Source organism: Hesperophylax consimilis, chromosome 10 (assembly GCF_061612785.1).
Source record: "Hesperophylax consimilis isolate HC1 chromosome 10, BYU_Hcon_1.0, whole genome shotgun sequence".
NCBI classification, from domain to species: Eukaryota; Metazoa; Arthropoda; class Insecta; order Trichoptera; family Limnephilidae; genus Hesperophylax; species Hesperophylax consimilis.
In genome coordinates, this window is record NC_142845.1 from 15488211 (window position 1) to 15512653 (window position 24443).

The window sequence follows — 24443 nt, forward strand, 5'->3', positions numbered from 1 at the left end:
ACACTGTGAAGACAAAATCATGTGTAGCCATGTAATCCTAATAACTGTTTCCATACAACTCTTCGCACTATCCATTTTCCTATGCGCCCAAACAGTCGTTAGGTGGACTTGGCTACAAATTATTAAGTCATCACAGTGCAGTTTTGATGTTATGTGCACCAATACTTAAACATTTTTGTGTGCCATACTATCAATATGTAAATTTTCTTACATTCAACAGATTACCATTTTCTTAAGACAGTTTCGTTGTTTACGCAAATATAAAGTTAGCGCATTCTACATCATCGACATTACCAGAAAAAAGTAAAATAAAAACAATGACAATACCGCTCAAGATTGTTATCGTAAGTTGAATCTGTTTAAGAGGTTGCCTTCCAATCCAATCTGCCTATCTTGAACTCACATCCAACATTCCAGTCATATTCGTTTGCCCCTTCATGCAGGTCCAACCTGAACATCAACCAGATGTACACGGGCCCGGCTGGGTTGAACCACTCGAAAAGCTCGGGCAGCATCCTGCAGCAGCTGATGGCGCAGCAGTCCCAGGGGCAGCAGCAGCAGCACCCACAGCAACAGCACCCGCAGCAGCAACACCCACAGCCAGTGGTGGGGAGGGGGCTGCCGGCCATGCTGCAGCCACCGCCTCTCTATCCGCACCACCACCCCGTGCTGCCTCTGCTCACTTCTGCGTCTTCTTCCAACTTATTGCATGTGAGAACTACTGTCTTAATTGTATTAGTCAGTATTCCCCCGGTGAAAGACCACAATTCTGAATTGAAACATTGCTTGTAATGGCTTTAACCGTTTTTGGGGCTAGATCTAAATAGCAAGGTGTTCCTCAACTTCCTCTTCCCCGTCTCCTTCCCTTCAGCACTCCCTAGAGCCTCATAATATTCTCCGAATGGAATACCACATTCCCGCTGGCTCCAGACGATAGGGAGCAGTTGGACCTTTTGTGCGGGTTTCACTTGCATACTTACGTTGGGCCTTGTTGCACTTCCCCTCCTCTATCATGATACAACATTTAGGACAGGCTTACAGTTTCCATCATCTGGGAAAAAATTTACATAATATACACATTATCATTTCATCAGTCAAAAATAAGCTCCTAAATTCTTATCAAGGTCTCTGTACAAGGCATTTACGGCAAAGTTTGTACATTGCGTTTTTATCATGTTCCACGATTTTGATTGGTTTTTTCATAAGTTACACAACAACATATTATAGAATATTGCAAAGTTATATATTTTTAAAAAGCAAATTTATTAATTTACTTTATTTAGTCAGTGAAATACAACTGTCGCACCTGTATATAATTTTTATTAATTATTTAGATCAAAGGAAATGTGTTTTTACCGAAGTCTGATTTTGTATTTAATTATGTATTTTTGGAAAACATTCAGTTTTTACATAAACTTGGACCAACATTGAAAAAAACCAACATTTCGATAAATGTTTCTGGTAAAAGATTCCATCAGTTCCATTCTGTGACCATATTTATTTATTTCTTAACATCTTTTATGGGGAGTTTATAAAATCATCTACAATTATATTACCATTGAATGGTTTTTATTTTTTTATGCATAATTGAAGTGTCCCAGCAACAATCTTTTGTATTTATTAAATGATAAATTGAAGAATCCATATTATTACTCTCCATTAGTATTCTGGGCAATGAGGAGTGCATATTATGGTAGTTAGTCCTAAAATTTCTGCACTGAAAAAAAATACCGACTTCTAGTAATCTTTGGTATTGGTGAAAACTTAAAAATAAAACGTAAAAGTAACGTAATGAAAAGTATAAAAACAGCCATTTAGAACCAGTACCGTAGAATCATTTTAAAGAGATTCTTGCTTGTAAGAGGGGACTGCGGGCGGAGGTTTGAAATTATTTCGAACCATTTTAAGCCGCTATCGGTGTGGTTTAAAATGATTGGCCTTAACACCCAATGATCGTTTTCATACAAGCTTCCCACTATCCAACAAACTCAAATTGTGATTAGGACATGACTAAAAAGGTTATAATCTCCTACACAGAACATTTTTGAAAATGTGACTTATATCTTAAATAGTTTATTTATTTGAGAATTTTTTAATTTTAAGGGCCCCCCTCGCGTCCATTTCAAGCTTCAGCCCCAACAGATGAACACCATCCCCCTCACCCCCTTAGTGCACGACCGTAAGAAATCTCCACCGATGAACGGTCAGGCCCCCTCGAGCGTCAGCACCAGCAACGGGGTGCCCCTGCGGCGCCAGCCTCAGGCACAGCCGCTGGCCCTCGGGCTTAAGAGGTCTAAGAGCCTGACTGCCTCGGACACCCTGGCCAGCGGGATGGCTGCCCTGGGGCTCACGGCTGATGCTTCAGATCTGGGCATATTCCCCCAAGAGATTCAGGACAATCTGGATAAGGCAACTAAAGGTATAATGACATGTTAATTGATAATTATCTACGTTTCATTTTTGTTTTGTATCACAGTAAAAGTAGGGAAATTATTGTGTAGGTTTCTTTCTATTTTGTGTTTGAAAAATTAATTAATCAGTAAAGGGTAAACAATAAGGATAGATCGCCACACAACTCTGTCTTGGCATAGGCTCTTTACTTCATTAACACTTATGAATCGTCTCATATGTACTCTTCTGTTATTCTGACTCTTCACATGCCGACTCAAGTATTTGATTCACTTGGATTTGCCATGTCAACCTCTTTTGTCGCCGAGTATAGCATTCTTGGTTTAATTTTGTGTTAGAATGCGCAACCCTTATTTTTTTTTTGGCCCTACAAAAGCTGGCTGTCTTCCCCTAGGAAGTTAACAGGTTCGCTGCCACAAAATTTTGAACTAGAACGTCCAAGGGCATCTCGAGGACATTAGCAGCGACCCGGTTAACCGATTCAGTGCCAATCACTCCCATAGGCCGATCAATCATATGTAATTTTAAGGGTAACAAAAGATCTTTACTGTGAAAAAATTCTGTTTCGAGTAGTTAAAATAATAATATAGTTGTTTTGCTAATAGCTTCGTAATAAGCTTGCGTTCTGTTACATGCGTCAATTATTAGAAACAGGGATAGTTTGCGTGTGAGTTTTCAGTTGTAATACTGCATTCAATTACTACAGTTGTCTCACTTTAACAAATATAGATACTATAACAACGCTTAACTGTTGCAGAACCCAACCAACTGCCAGCCCGCGTGCTGATGGAACTGGTTGGCCACGTGTTGCGCCGCGCCGTGGAGAGCCCACGCTACGCACTGCCCGCCGCTCGTGCCTGTCTCGCTATCATTGAACGAGAGCGCACGCAGACCTTCCTGGAGTCACTGCTCAACACCTGCCAGCAGTGGTACCAGGACAGAGACAAGGTAAGAAAACTACACAATTTGTAGTTTACTTGGTATCAGCATGTAAACAGAGTAGAAGAAGGTTACACTTTGAAGCGGTAATTTCGTAGTCCATCAGTGCTTGGACTGCCATCAACTATGACATTGTGCCTACTTGTGGACATTGTGATGAGAACTTAAAATTTTCGAAATATACTTTAGGTACTTACAAAACCAACGAAACTGACAATGATCCTCGTAGGTCGAATATAACATAGAAAAATTTTACTATGTAATTTCGGATCAACCTGACTTTCTTACAACTGTGTGATATACAATAGATTTAAACTTATCTTAAGATTAAAATAGACATACACATGTACCATCTTACTAATTAGATTCTCACACGCCCGTTCAATGTTAGTGTGGTAAAGTCGGCCTTGAGTCTGGTTTAACACCGTTTTAACCGAATAAACGCCATGGTAATAAGTCAAGTTTTTCACTGTTCTGATCCTTATAATATTTACTCCGCGTTTATAAGTGTGATGCTAAAACTGGAAAAATAGAACAAACCCAAGATGAGGTAAATAATAATTCAAATAATTAATAACAAGAACTTAAAATGTATTTTTTTACATTTTTCAGCTTCTGAATGTGATGATCGGAGGCGGACGCCCGCGCCTGATGGCTTTCATCTCTCTCCTCCTCGAGCTTTTCTGCCAGCTGCGTCGCCGGTGCCCCTCCAGCCCGAGCCCTAATGGCGTGGGGGGCCCGGCCCCCACGGGGGGCATCTCGGCCCCAGCCAGGGCATTGCTCACACTCATCTGCCGCTGCTGCGAGGAGTGCATACGTGCACCCGTACCATCTGCTTCTGATGTAAGCATTTTAATCTTTTTTATTATGACCATCAGAGATTTTGTGGAAGACTTCCTAATGCTGTAACACTGAAATATGCATTCGGGTTTTTCAATAGACCGGAGACAAATAATTATAAATGTTATAAATTTTGTGGGTTAAAGGTTTACTGCTATGCATTTTGGTAGATGATTTGGTACCTAACATAAACAATAGGAAAAAATATTAAAATATTGAAATACATATTTTTTTCCAGACGGAGAATCTATTCTTCGTACTTACCTACATCGGTCGCGATCTGGAGACCCAGCTTCCCGGAGATCTTGAAAAGCTGCTGTCTGCCGTCAGGGACGCCTTCCTTAACGCCTCGGCGGCCGCCCCCTCCGTGTCCCGCACCTTGCTGCAGCTCATTGAGCTCCACGCCTCGCACTGGCAGCTGCCCGGGGGCGCCGTTCTCTACTACTACCCCTCCACCAAGTGATCACTTTGAAGCTGTTATCTGCTTATTGGTTGGGTTCATTCCTCATACTAGTAAGCGTTTTGTACACCCCTAAAGGGATCACTAAACTATTTACTGTTGTTTGCTTGTGGGTTAGGTTCATTCATTGGACACGTAAGCATTTTGTACAGCCCTCGAGTGATCACTGAACTATTATAAATATGCTGTTTGGTTATGTGCTTGATATATTAGCTGACCTCGGAAACAATATCTCCTTTTCGATCAATCGTCTGCTATTAGAGAATTGATGATGGGGCGTTGTTCATTCACTGAATTCATAAGCATTTTGTATAGCCCTAAAGTGGTTACTGAACTTATGTTGTTTGGTTATGTGCTTGATGTTATATTTTCTGACCCCATAAGTGTAATTTATAGCTGCTTTTAATCAATGATTGCCTACAAGGGATGGATGGTATTTTTCGTTATGGATTACATTTTATCACAATATATCCATTGGCATATTGTTTTGCAGCTGTCAAGTGCACTCAGTGGTAAAGGCTCAGTGAATGCTGAGAAAATCCTTAGTGTTCTCATGGTGTATGGTGCTCAGACTTAGGAATCTATTTGGCTAAGTCTCTATTAAATCCAAGATGCAATGTTTTCAAAATGTATGTTTTCTTACAGCCTTTTTACCTGCAATTGAAAAAAAAATTGTTCTAAACATTTGAGAAAGTTTTATAAAATTATTGAGCGAACTTAAAAAATAAAGTCTTATGATAATACAAATTATGTTTGTGGTGCTTGGTTGTGAGTAAGTGCCTTTTGGATCGGTTGATAAAACTGGATTAAATTGAAGGTTTATTCATAAAGATTTGATTCATCAAAATTATCAAAATTATATTGATCTGAGACTTGAAGTGATTCTCATAAAACATTAATCAAAATGTTGAATGGGATGAGCAGGGGCCACCCTAAACCAAACGGTGTCTGGCGCTGTATTAGGTTTGCACAGGGCCGGCCCTGGTGATGTTTATCTAAAACATAAAGTGCCTAATGGTAGATAATATAAAAGTAAGATTGTTCGGCTAGTAATGAAGTAGGTACACTAAAAATGTGTTAAGCGGGCCCACTTATTTAGTCAATTAAAAATATATTTGCTGTACACAAGTAAAGAAAAACAATATAGGTATTTGAAAAAAAAAGATTTTCCTAAATGTATTGCTTTATTAACTTAAATAAAATACTACCATAGAATAATCTTTTACTTTGCCAAAATGTTGGAAAGTTGGATACAAGCAGATGCCATGTCGGGTCTGCTTGTTCTAAAATATATGATTAATTTATTGTTACTATTCTAGTTATTTTTTAATTAATTATGAGCACCACTGTTCAAGAGAGGGGATTATTATGTATAGTGATGGTTTAAACAACCGTTTTACGTTCAGGTGTCTAGAGGAGAATAACCCTGTGAAATAATCCTTTTCTCTTTTTGGTTGAGAAATATAAAATTGTATTTGACTTATTCCTAAGTAAGATAATGGTGCTGTGAATATTTCATACTAAATATAGTAGATATCTTTTGAGTGTAAGATTTGTTATAATGCATTGAAACCGGGACGCCGTTCAGATTTTTGATTTGTGATTTCTTATGGAAAAATATTGTTGTTGTTTTTTTTCTAAATACCCGTGTTATAAAGTAAGATTAATAAATTATTCTTGGACCAATTCTCTCTGATCATAAATTACTAATATTTATATATATATTCATGCCATTTCTTTTAAATGTGATCAGTTCGTTTGGTTTTCATAACTTTTATAATAAAATGTTTATTAACGTTATTGAAATACTTACATAAATACATTTTTTACATAACTTGTTAGTTGTTCCCAGATAACATTAGTGTTGGGATTTCAATTTTCATATTTAATAGGTATATTTATATGCATCAAAGTTATGTTACTGATGGTAAATATGATTATCAGATAAAATGAAAAATTATTACTATTTTCTAAATCAACTACAAATATTAGAAAAAAAAAATCTTTGTTTTTCTGCACTAACCCACAAATAAGATATGGTAATGAAAAAAATGTGTTAACAAATCATAACTCTGAGGTTATTTTTTGAAAAAGCTATAATCAATGACTAATATTTGAATTACGTAAACTGCTTATGTGCCAAATTGTTAAATACCCCTAGTATTTATTTATAGTAGTTTTAAATTAGCCGTGAAAATGATTTTACACTTTTTGTATCCAGTAAAAAAAACACAAATAAAAGTATAATTATTGCTCAGTGTGATGTTTTATGATACCATTATTACCTAACTTTATTAATTATGTACCCTCTCATTGAATACTTCAAAGGCGTGTTAGGAATATCAGCACCTTGGCTCCTTGGCAAGTCTGCGTCCGGAGTTGACTGCTTCAATAAGGAACTCCGGTCCATTTAAGAAAAAATCAATAATGACCTAACTTAAATACCAGTGTATATTATTTTGTTGATTTATTAATTTTTAAAGTTAAAATACTTTTCAAATTTAATTTTTAATTACCTGTGACATCACTAGTCACCAGTCTCAAAAATCCAATAGTTTTTTTCCAACTGGCGCTTATTTTATATAGGAGTAGAGACGTTTTTATTCTTAAGATTTCCCGCTTTTAACATTGAAGAACACTAGGTAAAATGTCTCATCTTGTCACTAATGTTTTTGTATTGAACCAAAGTGCAAAAATACACCCATGACCACATCTGATAAACAATTTGCCGGTATTTAAAAACCTGCATTATAACATTTTCATCGGTTCTAATGTGAATGTGGACCAGGGTTGCCAATGCAAATGTTCTAAAATGCCAAGACATATTCGAAATCCCCAGAAGTTCCTTTACCTCTAAAATGAACCAAAATTCTAAAGAAATTAGTATTTACTTTTTACTATCCATTCATCTTCGGATTTTCTCTTTCGTTTAGGATTTAAAAAAATAGACCTGTTTTGAAAATTTGTTGGGAGAGAAAAATAAATATAGAACTTTCTCACAATAATTGTAAATTTTATTTTTTAATATTGTTGGATAATCAAGAAATGCCCAGAATCACCACAAAAAGGATATCCCTGCAAAAACCCAATTCTTCTTAAATTTTAGAAATTAACCACAATACGTAAGATTAAGTTATACCAACCAAAAAGTGGTAAAACCGGGTAACTTGTCATCGTTCTTGAGCATGACTGCATATCGCCAACAAACAAACAACATTTCACAAAGATGAAGTGTTTTTGATTTATTTGATGTAAACTGTTGTTGGTACGTTAGCAATCTGCAGTCGTGCTCGGGAATGTAGATAAGTTATTGATATATATCGATTGACCGTGCTAGGTACCCTGGGTAGGTAAACTAATTAGGTTGTATTAAAATTTGAAGATGTGTGCAAAATAAATATAAAAATTAAATGAGAAGATTTTCCATCATGCCTCTTTCTTTGTATCGAAACAGGGAATCTGGGCCATTGAGGTAGTCGATATCTGCGTAGGTAAAGTCCAATCTGAGTCGAATGGAGTCAAGTCCAAATCTCACAGCAGATACCAACATAAACTTTTAGTCGGGATCCCCTGAGATCCATTTAATAGCAACTCGACGTTGAATATTTTCTATTATGCCTAGGACTTATTTTAAGCTTTCAATGTCTTAAATAATACCTAATTATTGACATAGACCAGGCGCAATGTTAGTAGGGAATATACATTTAACAAGGTTGGCTCATAGAGGGGGTGAAGTAGTGATTGGTTAGGAAGTCATGACGCAGTTTGAAGTTCATTCCACTGAGGAATTTGAATTCACTGCAATAGTGGCGTCAAGCGACTCTGAATGCATTTGGAAATGATTTATTTATAATATACCTATTGGTAATTTTATTTTTTTAAAGAAAGACGAACAGTCCCATTCCATTATTTTAAAATCTCCTACTACCTACTATGTTGCTAGTGTCGTGATGGAGGACTTAGCTAGCCGAGGAATTTAACTCCCAACACCTTGGGTGAGACCTAGACGCAATGGCAACTCAGACTGACCGGTCTAATTGTACTAATTATTATATTAACCCATTGGCATTCGAATTGTTGAGCTAAAAAATTGGCCCCCACCTCCGAATTAATTTTGTAACAATTTTTTTTTTAATCTGCAGTGGTGTACTAAATCTAATTTAACTTTTAGACCCTATGTTTAAATGTTTTTTCTTTAAATTTAGTTCTTTCTTGGATCAAGTCATGTAAAATATATATTTTGAGTTTAAAAAAAATTATAGTTATGTGACTAAAAGTGGATATAAAAAGAACATTTTTTTTTAAAAGTGTTTTTTCTTAATTTTTTATTACCCGGATAAAAAAAAGTTGAACGATGCTCAGCCTTTTTGCCATAATTTTTATTTATGTATACATATAATACATGTAAAACGAAAAATTTAATTTGGTGTGATAATCCTCAAAGCATCGAACACACGTTTTTCGAACAAGGTTAACTATGCGAGAACCATTTGAAATTTTGAAAAATCACTATGACGGCGATGGCTAACAAAACTACAGAGCGATTGGTATTTAAAATTTGAAACCTGTATGTCCGTTTTTCGTTTTTAAGCCGACATACTTCAGTTATTTCAGTGACAGTACGTGAATAGCCAGGTACTTCTTCGCCTTCCTCTTTCCCATTTCCTTCCCCTCCCCATACTGAAATAGCCCTAACTCTTTTCATCACATCTTCATGAAATTTATTTATAACACAACATAATTATACCGAAATATGCTAAATTTTAGCATGGAGAAAGATTTTTTTTTTTTTTAACATTAACCCCACTCACGAGGCCCCGAGGAAAATAATTTCCTTCAAGGCTTATGTCATCTTTGGGTATGCTATGTGGAGAGTCTTTTTGAGAAGATGAGGTTGTGAAGATGGGTCTTGAGGAGACATGAAAGTAGGAGGGAGGAAACACGAAAATCTTTCCACAACCAAAGTGTTGAACTCAAGAACGAGTCTTAGAAACTACCCATTCTCACGAGATAATTAATCTCAAACAGGTGTAAATGTTGGGTGCGCATTTGGCGTGTTTCCCGACTATGCACTGGTGCCGAAGGGATAAAAGACACTAGTTCCTCAGAGCATCTTCCATTAAAATACAAATAGAACAAGGACAGCATTTCCACCTGACACTTGTGCTCTAAAGATTGCAATCTGTTTGTTAAGGCGGTGGAATCTATCAAATGGACTGCCCGTTTCAGCACTGGGTATGGTTTTAAGATGGAAATAATGTCATCGTTAAAAATTGAAAAGTATTCATTTCACTTGATCGCGTCATGTCTTCCTCCGGCGTCCCCGACTTCTGTAATCTTTTATTCCACGTCATAGATTCTTCCTAAACCTTTTTTTTTTAGTTCATCACATACTCATAATTTTACCATACATAAGTTTAATTCAACTCCGTATATTTTATTTGTTTCCTTTCATTTATTTATTTATTATTAATGGTTCCACGATAACTTAACACAGTGACAATTCAACACACCTTTAAAAAGTGATATAAAGTCATTAGAAACGATGATTTTTTTTTTTTTTTAACCTATAACCTAACCTACTTAACCAGTTAATAAAGTTTTTGTTTCATCACTTTCCATGACTTTATATAACTTTTTAAAGATGTGATGAATTATCATTTTGATCATTTATCCGGTCACCATTATTAATACCCCAAACTAGGGGAACAATATCATTCCAGTGCAGAGATAATGTGAAAGTCTTAGCACGCATTGCGATTAAACGCAATGGTTTTGGAATAGCTTAAAACGCCAAACCGCGTACAAACACCCACTTCGGCTGGCACTTTTACTTATTTCTGTTTCAGTACCACCATGAAATAGAATTAACTAAAAATGTCAGCGGTAGTGCGTGTTTGTACGCGGTTTGGCGTTTTCAGCTAGTCCAAAACCTCTGCGTTTAATTGCAGTGCGTGCTAAGTCTTAAGACTTTCTACCACATTGTTAGCATTTAAAGACCACATTTTATTGACTTTAATTCGACTTGTTTATACAAACATAAGTGCGGGGAACTTAAATTTACCAAGAAATAACATCATATACCTAGCGAAAAGTGAAGGTGATTGTTCCTTTCGAACTCCAACTGGACTTCGAGCTACGCCACGAGCTTGTGAGCAGCCCGATGCGTTTTTTTTCCTGAAAAGTACATGTTTGAGCAAATCTTGTTAAATATATTTTCTACAAACCTTAGGCCAGACATTGAAACATATTCCTGAAATTTTTGTGACTGCAGGCATAGTGCCATTATGCAAAGCCTTATGGCTTTGGCTTAACTTCAAAAATACCCATCGGTTACACAAACTATGTATCCGTTGAACGCCTAGCGTTGCCGATCGGCACTTGAGTATTGAAATTTACTACGAGGGGCGCTTTCGGTGCCTCAGAAGTTAATGCAAAATTTTATAGTGAATAATAATAAAAGAGTTACCTAGAACTAAATAAATAATATTAACTAAAATAAGTAACTTTAAATGTGATGTTCATTACAGCAAGCTGAAAAGTGATATACCACAAAAACCATACGTAGCAACCGGGCAAGTAAAACAAAAGTATATTATATTCAATGAAAAATCTTTTGATGTTTGTTATTATTATTGTTACTAAGACCATTTTAAGTTTGAGGTTCTTGGCTATTTATTTTTTACGAATCACATAAATATTGGTTGAAATGCAAATGACTTTTTAAAATTTAGTTTTGCACTAAAAAATAAAATGTTTAAAATCCGAATGCGCCTCTGTGCACATCCCTAAATTCGAGTCGCTGGGTACCTAATTAACTATTCAAGGTCTTTCATGTTATTTTTACTTCCTCGAATTAAGACCTACATAGCATTATCGCTACATATCCATCTTATTATCTAAAATTACAATGGTCACAAAGGATCACGTAATTCATTGAAAAATATTTCTAAATCTTTGTGGTTGAAGTAATTTGAAAAAAAAACTAAAGTTCGTTCATAGAATGTGGTGGTTTATTTACGGAATAGCGCAATTTCCCATCCCTAGTTCCCAAGACGTTGTGCAAAAGTTTTGACGTTTCCGTAGTGGCGGGGCAGGAACATAAATAAAACTATTTTATTATCGTAAAACTAATGCCGATAGCAATTTATACTTAATAGTATTAAACACGCACTGCCTTCTGATGTCATATTTAAATTTGACAGCGATGAGTCAACTCCGACCGCAAATCACAGAGAGAGAGCCAGTTCAGCCAGTTGACTGAGTTCGAGTTGTTCGCAGCAGTCGATCGCGTCGAGGCGTGGGACCTGTTGCGTTTATTGCTTAAGCGATGTCTACATTTACGGATGCAAGGCGATAACAGTGCGTGATAAAGTGTTCTGATGTGATTGTTTACAAGTTTGTGAGTTAGTGCCATCAACCACCATGGGGTTGATCAGTTCCCGGACCGAGACCCCTCCCTTGCTGGATATTGTTCCCCTGTCTTCGAGCAAGCACCATGTCCGCTCCGGATCAACCAGGAGCCGCGCCAAGCAGCCGATGCCCGACCCCGCCGAACTTGACAGGCGATTCATTAAAGTTTTGGTAAGTACAACAAACAAACTACCATTGTGTAAACACCTATTTAAAACACTGCTGTCTGACAGATGTTGCGGGGGACCTTTTGTTTTTATTTTGATAGCGCTTCATTCACCGAAACACTTTGTTTTTTGTCGCTTATTCCCAGACAGTTGACACTTTCTGTATTACGATTCATGCCATGTTTTTCACAGATATTCCGTGATAAATCATTGAAGCTTAAACAAATGAATGTAGCATGAATGGTATTATTAGGATCCATTACACATACAACTGTTTCGTGTGGTGATTGAGTCACTGAAATGGCATTTGGAGCTGCTTTGTTGAATTTTAATTCATGGCTGTCAGTATTTTCCTTGTTCAAAACTATTAACTAATGTTTTTTTGGAATGATTCAAGTTATGTTTTTTTCTTCTTTCATTAATCTTGTTTTCTACAGCATCCTTATGCTGCATTAATCAAAAAAAAAACAACACTTAGAATTAATACAAATATAAAGAAGTATGGGAATAATACTGCAATTGGTAACAGTTTTGCTTTCAATACATTAGAGTATTACTAACTTATATACCTACAATGACAAATTGTACAGTCTTCAATACCTCCTCAAATATACCTACTACTTCTAAGTAGTAAAGTGGTATAGTTTTGCAAGTAACTTATTGAGACTACTTGTTTTTTACTTGTATATAAATATTTAATATGTATATCGTAAAGTAGTAGATTTCCCCACTCATGTTATAATAATAAATATAATATGTAGCTTTCTAACCCCTGGGGCATAAATCTCACAATACATATTTTCAAGTATGGTATTGTGGAAACCAGAACCAAACAATCATAAAACTGTATGTACCTGAAGGATTTTAAACAATGATTCCTGAGCATATTTGGGGTAAAAAAAACATGTCATTTTGCTGTTTCTATTAAAAACATAAAGAAATATTTTACATTATAGAGTGGGTCACGTGATATGCATTCCGCCTCGTTTCAGCAACATGGTAACAGAGGAGAGACAGCGTGTATCGCATAATCCCATTGTGACGTGTAGATTAATTTATATTGTTCGTTTAAAGTGTCTTTAAAATGTCCAGGCATCCGCCCCTTAGTTTTTTTGTTCTTTATTGCTGCAGTCAATACACAATAAAACAATGTATCGATAAAATTTAACATTCCTGCAATAATAAATTAACTGTGCAATATCATAAGTAAGAAATAAATAAATAAAATAGCAAGCTTGGTATAACAATATGCATCAATATCTTATATTCCATTTGTGCAATATCGCAGATCAGCGAAGCGTTGCAAAAAAGTCATTGCCAAACTCACGCCTGACTGATCGCACAACTCATTTCTTGTCAAGCCAGCAGTCATGTTTCCCAGAGATTTATGAGACATGAGATGCTGACTATTTCAAATAGTGCTTACAAAGTATGTAGTACCTATTTATTATTATCTACAGTATGCACATTTTTTACCGTACTTTTTATCTATGTATTCCTACATCATGCAAAATTGCTAACTATTGATTTCACATGTTTTTTTAAAATATCTTTTAATACGGATACATATCATATATTTTTAATGATTACTCAGTAGTATGTACCTATAAATAAGAACTGATAAACTGCCTTTTCTTGAAAACCTCAGTTTCTGTAGAAAAGACGAATTAGCGATTCTTATAAAAAAATATTTTGTACACCGATAAACCACATAATATAAGTAACTGGAACAGATACTCCAATATGATAAGCCAGCAATAAAACAAGTCTAGATTCATACAAAAACTTGTAATCATTTTTCAATGAATAATTTAAAAGCTTGTGACACAAAATACCGATTAATAACTGACATCTATTCCAAAATTGATGAGTAGTAAAATTAATCATTTTAATCTTAACTCTAAAGCGGAAATCTGTTTTCTAAATCACCAATAAACTCTCAAACGGAGAGCTCTAGCGTCATGCAGTTAGTATACATATTTTTCTAGGCCAGCACAGCTATTTTCAACCTTGAACGTCATTTTCATTGTGAGCAAAGCAGTTTTGAAATATTCATGAAACAACTGTTACAGACTATAAGTCAAAATGCCATATTTTATGTTACATATTTTAAAATCCTAATCTTGGGCAAAATCGGGTAGTAACGCTAGTAAGAAATAATTTAAAAACTACAGCTAAAAGGATACATGAATGTATTTAGATATTCAGTTAATTGGGTTTGTAATTCAGAATAACCTCTTTCACTATCTGTACTAATTTGTGTGCAGTTTAATTGGATGATTAAAAACAAGTTTTGCAAGGTAAATTTTGAAGGCAGAAGTCATAAAATAACTGATTATACATATTTATTACGTTTTCACTCCACCAGCTAATTAAATCTTGCAATACTTAATGCAAATGTTGCTCTGCCCTTCACAGAATAAATTGTTGTCTATCTTTTTATAGTTTTTGAATTTTGATCAATTTAACTTTTACATGCCTAAAGATAAAAATCACATATCACCAAAAGGGGGGTCACTATATATTGCGGACCGATAGTGTCTCTTAATATTCATTTTTCCCTTTCGAGTAACACTTTAACCCGACATTACCCATTATCGGGCCCAGCAGTCAATCATTAAGTAATGCAAAATGGGTAAATCAAACGTAACTCGAATAAATGTTATTGTAGCCCTTTCCAGTAAAATGCACTTCATATGGAGGAATATTTAAAAAAAGTAATGCCTTTATTGGGGGAGGTGAGAGTCATTTTGTCAGAATTGGATAGATATCATTTAATATCTTACAAAATAGTAATGGGAATTACCGAACAGTTTTCAATTATTACCTTAATTATAGAGTACGTGATGTAACAAACAATTTAGATATCACACAAAACTCTCATTTGGGAGACGTGTTTTATCCCTCAGAGTATATGATTTAACAAACAATTTAGATATCACACAAAACTCGTTTGGGAGACGTGTTTTATCCTTCTCCTGTGTAAGAGGGTTAAGGCAATGCACTCTCTGAAATATCCTTGAAAATCAATTCAAATCACACATTCCTTGGCACTCAGGCAATAAGGTTGAAATTGTCGTTTCACCAAAATAACCAAAAAGTGAGGTTTATTGTATGTATTTTGTGAAGCTTCTGCCCAAATTGAAGAACTACATTTATAAAATTATATAGCCTAATATTGTGAAAAATGGACACCATTTTACATTTATAAATAAAAATAATATGTATTTTTAAGTACCTACCTATTTTTCATTAATTATATTCACCAGTATTTTTTGTTAATTCCTAAAAAAGGTAATTGAAATTAAAAGAATTCCTCCAGAACTATTTAATTGACAAACTTATCACTCTATCATCTTTGCTCATTCTTCAAAAACTAGTACACAGTTGTTTATTTATCATGTTAAATTTATTATTACATTTAGATTGTATGGTACTTTCATTCTTTTCGTTATTATCTCGAATTTGGGTCATTTTCGCTTTCATCAATTTCTTACTTCCTCTGTGTAATTGGTTGACTGACTGTTACATGAGCCATGCATTAGTTCAACTCAACTTTTATTATGTAAGGCACTTCAGTGGGTTACAATGATATTGACAAAAATAAACATTCTGTTTAAAATTATATAAATGCTTTCTACACCACTTCCAGAGTGCCAGAGTGGAAGATACTCAGTATCACCCTGGTAAGACCACCATTTAGAATTGAAAACTTGCTTGAAATGGCTTTAACCGTATTTGGTGATCAAATTTGAAAAGCCAGGTACTTTCCACTTTCTCTCTCAATCTCCTTTTCTTCTCCACTACCTGCAGCCTCACAATATACCCAATTAGGACCAGTTTGGACTCTTGTGCGATATTAAATTAATTTTTTTTTTGAATATCAGATGAAAGAGAGGGAAGTACAGCGACCATTGATGTATTATACTAGATTAGCCCTGTCTAGTTAAATTCATTTTAAAAATAACGCCGCGTAGCGTTCGTCACAAATATGGAGATGAACTTAACAACCCAACTCTGTTTAAACTCCTTGTACAAGCGTTCAAACTCGTAAGCGAAACCACGGAGAATTTGTTGTCAGAGGTGTTGTAATATGGACATAATTCAAATTTAAATATTTGGAACTGGGTTATTTTTGTGATTGAAAAAATGAACTTGCCCAGCATAGCTGAGAAGCAAAATAGACCAACAAAAGGTAAAACGCAATGCACAGTGCCCATTTCGCATTGCGACATAATGCGTGGGCCTTTTCATAAATGTGCATGTGAACCAAACCAAAATTGTGTTGGGGTTATTTTTAAATGAATATGCCGTGTCTAGTCTAATTTAGTCTATGACAGCGACAGATAGGAAAGGGAGGTAGGTAAAGGAAAACATTACAATGTTTGGGAAACATGTTACAAAGTAATATATCATCTATTCTGTAGTTCTATCCCTTTTTGCAGTTTATTATTAACAGTGAGAAGCCAGTGAACTATGGCATCCGTGATTATTTGGGGTATTTTGAGATGCTGAAGAAAGTGAGAGCGGTAGGAGAGGTGAAGAGGAAGATTGGCAGTTGTAACGGTTTAATGATTGTTTAGATAGTTTTAGTCAAGTTGTTTGTTTAATCCGAGTCTTAAAGTACAATGATGAATAATAATATTATCAATAAATGGTTGAAAAATAGAATAAACATTAAACAGTACAGAGATGAAGTAAGTCCATCATGTAATTAATTAACTGGTTTCATAATATTGGACATTGGAAGATAATAAACATTAAACAGTACAGAGATGAAGTAAGTTCAGCGTGTAATTCACTGGTTTCATAATATTGGAAATTGGAAGATAATAAAAATTAAACAGTACAGAGATGAAGTAAGTGTATTGTGTAATTCACTGGTTTCATAATATTCCACCAAGTCACTAAACGTAGGGAACCACTTGGAGCGACCCATGACAGAGGTCTTGGCTATCCAATAAATGGTTCTCGAGGCGGCAGTAACCATACCCGCCTCTCAAATTTTGTGGCTTGGGAATATGTAAGAATAAGTGGCATTGAATAAAGTAATTTTAAGAACAGAAAATAATAGTTTGCCTACTTATAATCGTGCACCGAATAATTGTTGAAATGCAGAAACAAGTAAATAAAACGTGTAATGATGTACTTGATAAAAATAAAGCAAATATTAAAATACATGTGATATTATTACAAAGTTGAATAAATTTAAGTGTCAAAGTTCGAGGCCCACAGACTCAGAGCAGATATGTCACCCGAATGCGTTCAGTAGTGGTCGGTTCTGTGCCGGAACCGAACAAAACCATCGTGGCATACAAAAATGACGAATTTTGGCCCTTAGATACCTACTAGCAATCTTTGGAACAGATTTTTATGATGTATCATAGTTTTTTAGCTTTCTTGTTCATTCTAGAATCCGCACTGGGCCTATTCCTACTGGTGGATTTTTTTTATTATGGAGTAATGGCACGCTGTTTAAACTGTGGCAATATTATAATCCAATCTTGTTTGGCGTAGTTATTCTTTGGGGGCTCAATGCACATTCGCACGTTAGAGAAACCGCCACTGCATCTAATACGTTATCTATGATTAAAACCACAAGATAACTTTTATCCAAAGATATTAGAAGAACGAGATGTGCTATGAGCAGTTCATACTGTGTGGAATTGTTTTGCCCAGTGTCGCCGGTTTTGTTCACCAATACTACTGCACACCTTCGCTTACGCTAAGGTATCCGCACTAATACATAGAACAGATTTCTGTGCGTACACGTCCCGATAGTATTCAAAGTACCCTAATTAGGTAGTACTCCGCCTACGGTCCGGCGGCCAACATAGCATATCTAGTTCTTCTAATATCTTTGCTTTTATCGCTTGTTCATTTTTGACTTCTGATTTTTTTGGTTTCACTCTGATTATCAGGTATAAAGATAATACCCCGATCTTAAGAGTTACTTACTGTTATTTTTTTCCTATATCTCTAAAATAATAAAAAAAAGTTTTGAATAGTGGTCTCTGGAGTTATGAATTTTGCAGTCTTCTGTCTGGAATTTCAAGGCCAAACTATTTTCAGGTCTTAATGTAATTTCCACCATAAGCTATGGAGCTTAGAAATATAATTTTTTTTAAATCTATATTATCGATATTATTATATTTATATATATATAAATAAAAATGTAAATGTTTGTCTATTCGAAATCTTAAAAGTTCTTCACCGATTGCTTTTGAAATTTTGATACAACGTTGCATTCGAATACAACGTAACATAGTGTGTTTTTATATACCTATATTATATAGATGTCACCTGCGACTGGTCAAAACATGACATAAAAGTAACACACAGTTTTGTTTCTCTATGTGCACGACAGACTGAGCCACAGCAAAGTGTGGCAGGGTACAGCTAGTTATTAATATGATGATAATATAAATGCAAATCTTTAATTACATAGTATAAAACAAAGTCGCTATCCGCGTCTGTCTGTTTGTGCGCTTAGTTCTTCTAAACAATATGACGAATTTTGATAAGGTTTTCACTATCATTAAGAGAATTTCTTCCGGAAGGTTTATATATATATATATATATATATATATATATAATACACACATATTATATTTATAGAAAGTAGATAAATGTTGAGCAACGCCAGGTACACGTCAGCTATTATGTAATATACATGTTACACTATATTTATAACTCTTATCTACTAAAAAAATGTTGTAATTATGGGTTATCCCCTTCTGTGTTTCCCTCTCTCTTAATAACAATAGAATGTTTGAAACTTCTTATAACTATATTTTTTTTGCTTTACTAGACTTTTGTTTTACTAAAAGAAACTAGTGGATTCCACAATGCTTCGCTATTGCTAATATCTTTCTCAGGCGTTTCCGACTTCTTTCACCGCTCATTACAGTATACCACAATGTTACTGTTAAAAAACTACATTACATCGACTTTAATTCCACTCCGTATCTCATTCCAGTGCAGAGATATTGCGTTACGTTGTGTAATATTTTAAATTGAGCCGCTATCAATAACAACCCTTATGTAGATGGCAATAAGGTTTAAATTCCCGCATAACACCATCCGCCTGTTTTGATTTATGCAAGAAAAAAACATGGCCAAAAAGTGCCTTTTATTTTATTTTGTGGATGTTCAGACATGAATATAAAAATTTTTCTGATCATTTTATAAATAACTTAATTTGCCATATTATACAATAAAATCATAACCGAAAATGGGTTCGTGAGTAGGAGATTTTGAACTTTAAAGCAGTTTTCAAAGGCCTTTACATTATTTTTTTCTGGGCTTATAAAAAGACTTATCTAAAAAATACTCGGTTATTTCAAAGGCCAAGATGTATTCTACTCGCAGTATTTAACTAAAGCATCTGAAACATTTCTGGGCGACCAAATTTTCAAACCAAAAACACATGATTTTGCATTACTACGTAGTGCATCGCCTTAAGTATCCCTCGGGCGTCCCCGACTTCTTCTACATTTCAAACCCCTATATAAACATTCCTGGCACTAATAAGAACAAACTTTGAAATTTTCTGCAATATCGGTTGACTGCTTTTCGAGTTTTGCGAGCGCAAACATAAGCAGATTGAATTTTTATATATTAAGAAGATTGTCTCCGCTTCTATCTAAAGTTGACAAAATTTTCTCAGAAATCTAAGTAGTGAACTGAATGCGATTCAACAAGAACATTAAAATGTGTTTTTTCTTCTTATTTAGGCACTTAATTAACCTAATGCTGACTTTTATATTTTTATATTGAAATAAAGTGCTATTGGGCAATAATTGATATGCTGTAAGAAAACATGGAATAAAAAACATGAACCCATTAAAAGTACTTTCCTACGTTGTTCAAGAATGTGAAAAACATACCTACCTAATACAATCAGTGTCCGAATGGGTCACGAGTTTAATTGATTCAACCCATTTTTACAGCTCTGACAATAAGTTGTGGGTGGCGGAGTTATTTGGTTGATCTTTCACTCCTTGTCAGTGGCCGACCCGCTTCTTTTATTGGGCCTTTGGCGACCAAAGGTGATTCCGTTATCAATTCACCAATCAAAAGAAATAATTTTGGCATTCATGCATAAGTGATCTTACTGCTGCTCTGTGTGGCTCCTACTGTAATAACATCAAATGAAATTGTTTTTTACTAGTCAATAATTTTTTTTTAATTCTATCAATGCCTGGAATCCTTTATGAGAAAGAGCAAGTCTCACGCACCTTTATTCCCTATACTTATAATTTTTTTACGTCTCGGGCGTGTTTTTCCCTATATAGTCGTTTTTTTTTTCGTTTCATGCCAATTATTTCCTATATTTGCCCCTTTTGTCTAACTCGCCACACTTTCTCACTCATAACATATATGCGAAATAAAATAATTATATCTGGGGGTAAAAGCTAGAATTATCTATTTCAAATATTGATTTCAATTGTTGATCAGCTATACGCATCATGGCTTGGCCTACTTCAGCATATGCTTCAGCTCACCATACAATCCCAATGGGAATTTATGGCGAGCGATATGCTGAAATAGGCCAAGCCACGAGAATATAGCGTGTGGTCTGTCACAGGCTTAAGAAGTGTCCCGGTGTGGGTTTATAATTTAAACAAATCTACAGTTTTATTCAGAGATAAATGGAATTATGCACACATGATCTTCAAAACAGGACTGTTTACAATTGAAATTTTGATACATGATCTTCAAAACAGGACTGTTTACAATTGAAATTTTGATACAACGTTGCATTCGAATACAACGTAGCATAGTGTGTTTATATGTACCTATATTATATATAGGGTTTTCCAATAAGAGGTGTTATTTTGAATAGCCCGCTATTTCGGTAGATGTTACTTTTGAAGCTGTCATTTTTTGATATTTTTTACTCAAAATTTGTTCAAAATCTTAAATCTCCGAAAGTTCTTCATCGATTGCTTTGAACTTTTGACATAACGTTGCATTTGAATATGCGTGTGTTTTTGTATGTAGATGTAACCAACTGATGTCAAAACAGCGCCATCTGTTGGACAAACATCCTTTTTTGAAAAATAGCACCATCTGTTTAAAGTAAAAGCAACAGCGCTGTTGTTTCTCTATCTGCACAAACAGACTGAGCCACAGCAACGCGTGGCGGGGTACAGCTAGTTCAAAATAATAGGAAAAGTAGTTCAAAATATCTGCATCTGATTTCGAAAAAGTGTGTTTTAAGCCCTGTGGTAATAGTATAATAATATTTAGGTTTAGAACATGTATTTAATCAATAATGTAATGTTGAGTTTGTTTATAACAGCAGTAGTGTGGTGACTACGCGGGCGGCCTTTACGGGGCCATGATTACTAATGTGCCAAAGAAGAAAAATCATATGAAACATACGATAAAAGTCTGCCCACATAATGTTTACTTTCTCTGTTACTTAACTGAGTGGGTGCATTCTAATGTACCATTTATTAGTTAAGGAAATCTAAAATTATTTTTATCATTTATTTTTAACTAGCGGAGGAATTAAACCCCCCCACACCCGGTTGGGAACCCGACGCATTTGTCAACTCAGCTACTATCCAGTTATTTATTTTTTTAAACATGTGTTCATTGTACAGTACTTCTTTTCATATACATTATTTTAACCCATTTACGCCCATGTTTTTAACAAGGCTTTGCCCAGGTAAGCTCGCCACTCCACTGTATCAGGTAATTCTAATGGAAATATTTCCCAGATTTTCGACATGGTGTGTTTTTGTATTTTTACAAATCCGTTCAACTGTAAATCGAATTCTTATTATATTGCCCATTTGGAGAAAAAAGCCATAAAAATAAATAAAGCACAAAGACGTTAGGTTCATATTCCATTTTAGGCATTTCTATTTCCTTTTTTGGTTTTCAGACATTCACTTCTAAATGTTGGATACTGTTATATCTTTAGTTTACTTGCAGATTTAGTGTTGGGAACTCTTGTGAAAAGTAAAAGGTTCTTTTACTATAATTGCGTTTATTTACGTTACAATAAATAAGTCTGGATTTATCTACACTGTTCATTACCCGAGGGTTGGTAATTCTCTGTTTCTAGAAGCTTGTTGTCTGGGAATAATATCCCACAGGCAATTGCTACACTCTAGCGACATCTGTCGGATTCTGGAGTAAGCTTTATGACTGGTGCCATCTATCGCTTTAAAACCCAACTTATTAACAATATTACTATGTATATGGAAGGTGTTATCCAAGTATGGAGTGAATGCGAATCTGACTCAGGCAATTGCGTCTCTATATGAGGGAAGCGTTGCATGTGTTAGGGTGAACGGTGGTTTTACGGGGTGGTTTGATATCACAAAAGGTGTTAAACAAGGCTGCGTAATGTCACCGTGGTTATTCAATCTATACATGGATAATTGTATGCAAGAATTGAAAGATGTGGGATTGGGCGCGAATTTGAGTAATCTGAAAGTATGTTGCCTGTTGTATGCTGATGATGCGGTGCTGATTGCTAATAGTATGGATGATCTGCAGTCTCTCGTGTCTAGGATGAACGAAGTATGCGTGAAGAATGAGTTAATGATGAATGTAAGTAAGTCTAAAGTAATGGTGTTTGAAAGAGAAAGTACGAAAACAGTGTGCAATATAGCTGTGAATGAGGAATACTTGGAGCAGGTGGATGAATTTGTGTATTTAGGAAGCATGTTTACGAGAGATGGGAAGGCTGACAGAGATATTGAAAGAAGAGTAAATGCAGGTAACTCTATTAATGGAGGACTGAACGCAGTTGGCGCTAACAGAAAATTGTCCAAAGAAGCGAAGTTAGCAGTCCACAATGGAGTGCTGGTACCTACCCTGATGTATGGAAGTGAGGCATGGAACTGGCAAAGAAAGGATGAAAGTAGATTGAATGCTGTTGAAATGAGATCCCTGAGGCGTATGTGTGGTAAAACCATGTATGATCGTGTGAGGAATGTGGATATCCGCAAAGAGTGCAAGGCTGATGTAAGCGTAATGAGTAAGATCAAGAAAGGGACGCTTAGATGGTTTGGGCATGTAGAGCGAATGAGCGAAGAAAGGAGTGTAAGGAGAATATACGATGCAAATGTGAATGGTATCAGAAGTCGGGGACGCCCGAGGAAGACATGGCACGACCAAGTGAATCAGATACTTGAGTCGGGCCATGTCAAGAGTCAGAACAATAGAAGAGTATGTATGAGACGATGTATGAATGTGAATGAGGCAAGGAGTGTGTGCCAAGACCGAGTTGTTTGGCGATCCGTCCTCTCTGCCTACCCCTGCGGGGAAACGGCGTGATGGTTAGTTAGTTAGTTAGTTAGCAAAATCACTGAATAGATTGAACTGATTCTACGATACTTACTAATTTCTTTCAAATACAGATTTTTTTCCATAAACATGTTTTAACTATTTCTCTGGTGGAATGATTGTGCAATTTAAAAAAAAATATGTTTACAGTTAAACACATTCAGAGATGTGAAGTACATATAATATACCAAAATTTTTTTAAGAAATTTAAAATTTTATTTATTTGCTGTGGCCATTCTATCTGTGTAGATATAAAATCAATAGCGTGTGTTGCTTTTACATCCATGGCTTTTCATGGCGTCCATGTTTGTCTGACAGATTACGCTGTTTTTCAAAAAAGCATGTTTTCACCTGTCACAGGTGACATCTATATAATATAGGTATACAAAAACTCATGCGTATTCGAATGCAACGTTATGTCAAAATTTCAAAGCAATCGGTAAAGAAATTACAGAGATTTAAGATTTTAAACAAACGAACATTTAAATTTTTATTTATATACATTTCGTCACCTGGATGGAAAACTGTCCTAAATGCATTTTAGCGATTTATTTCTGCAATCAATTGCGATAGTTGTACTTGGAATAGTGTGAATAGAATACTGATTAAACAAATTTTCCAAATATACATATGTATAAATATTTATAATCCAATAAAATAAAATCTTTTATAAAATACTCTTTCTTATCAGAATAGAAAGAATATGTCCACCTTGTGCGTCCTTATCAACCGGTATTTGAAACAGGATGCAATAGTTTAAAATCTACGTCATTTGGAGCGTACATTCAACTGACTATTAGTTAGTTTTATACATTATATGTCGGTATAGTCCTGATCACATTTCCTTTCATGTTTTTCCTACTTTTTAATGACAAATGGGGATTCCATATGATATATTGTTGGTC

The 24443-nt window shown here is 35.2% G+C and overlaps 2 protein-coding genes across 5 annotated transcripts in view; both read left to right on the forward strand.

Annotated features, from left to right (window-relative positions):
* Positions 1 to 6905, forward strand: part of LOC149420354 (uncharacterized) — a 42551-nt gene extending 35646 nt beyond the window's left edge. For all 3 annotated transcript variants that reach the window (XM_089636637.1, XM_089636635.1, XM_089636636.1), the window contains 5 exons: positions 444 to 711; positions 2104 to 2419; positions 3167 to 3357; positions 3961 to 4191; positions 4427 to 6905. In XM_089636637.1, the coding sequence (XP_089492763.1) occupies positions 444 to 711; positions 2104 to 2419; positions 3167 to 3357; positions 3961 to 4191; positions 4427 to 4651 (1231 nt within the window). In that variant the 3' untranslated portion in view covers positions 4652 to 6905. The remainder of the gene's footprint in view (positions 1 to 443; positions 712 to 2103; positions 2420 to 3166; positions 3358 to 3960; positions 4192 to 4426) is intronic.
* A 4781-nt stretch (positions 6906 to 11686) lies between these two features.
* The window catches only part of Frl (formin-like protein), a 40528-nt gene continuing 27771 nt past the window's right edge, over positions 11687 to 24443 (forward strand). The window contains exon 1 of one of the 2 annotated variants that reach the window (XM_089636639.1): positions 11687 to 12232. In XM_089636639.1, the coding sequence (XP_089492765.1) occupies positions 12074 to 12232 (159 nt within the window). In that variant the 5' untranslated portion in view covers positions 11687 to 12073. The remainder of the gene's footprint in view (positions 12233 to 24443) is intronic. The other variant, XM_089636638.1, reaches the window with a different exon arrangement.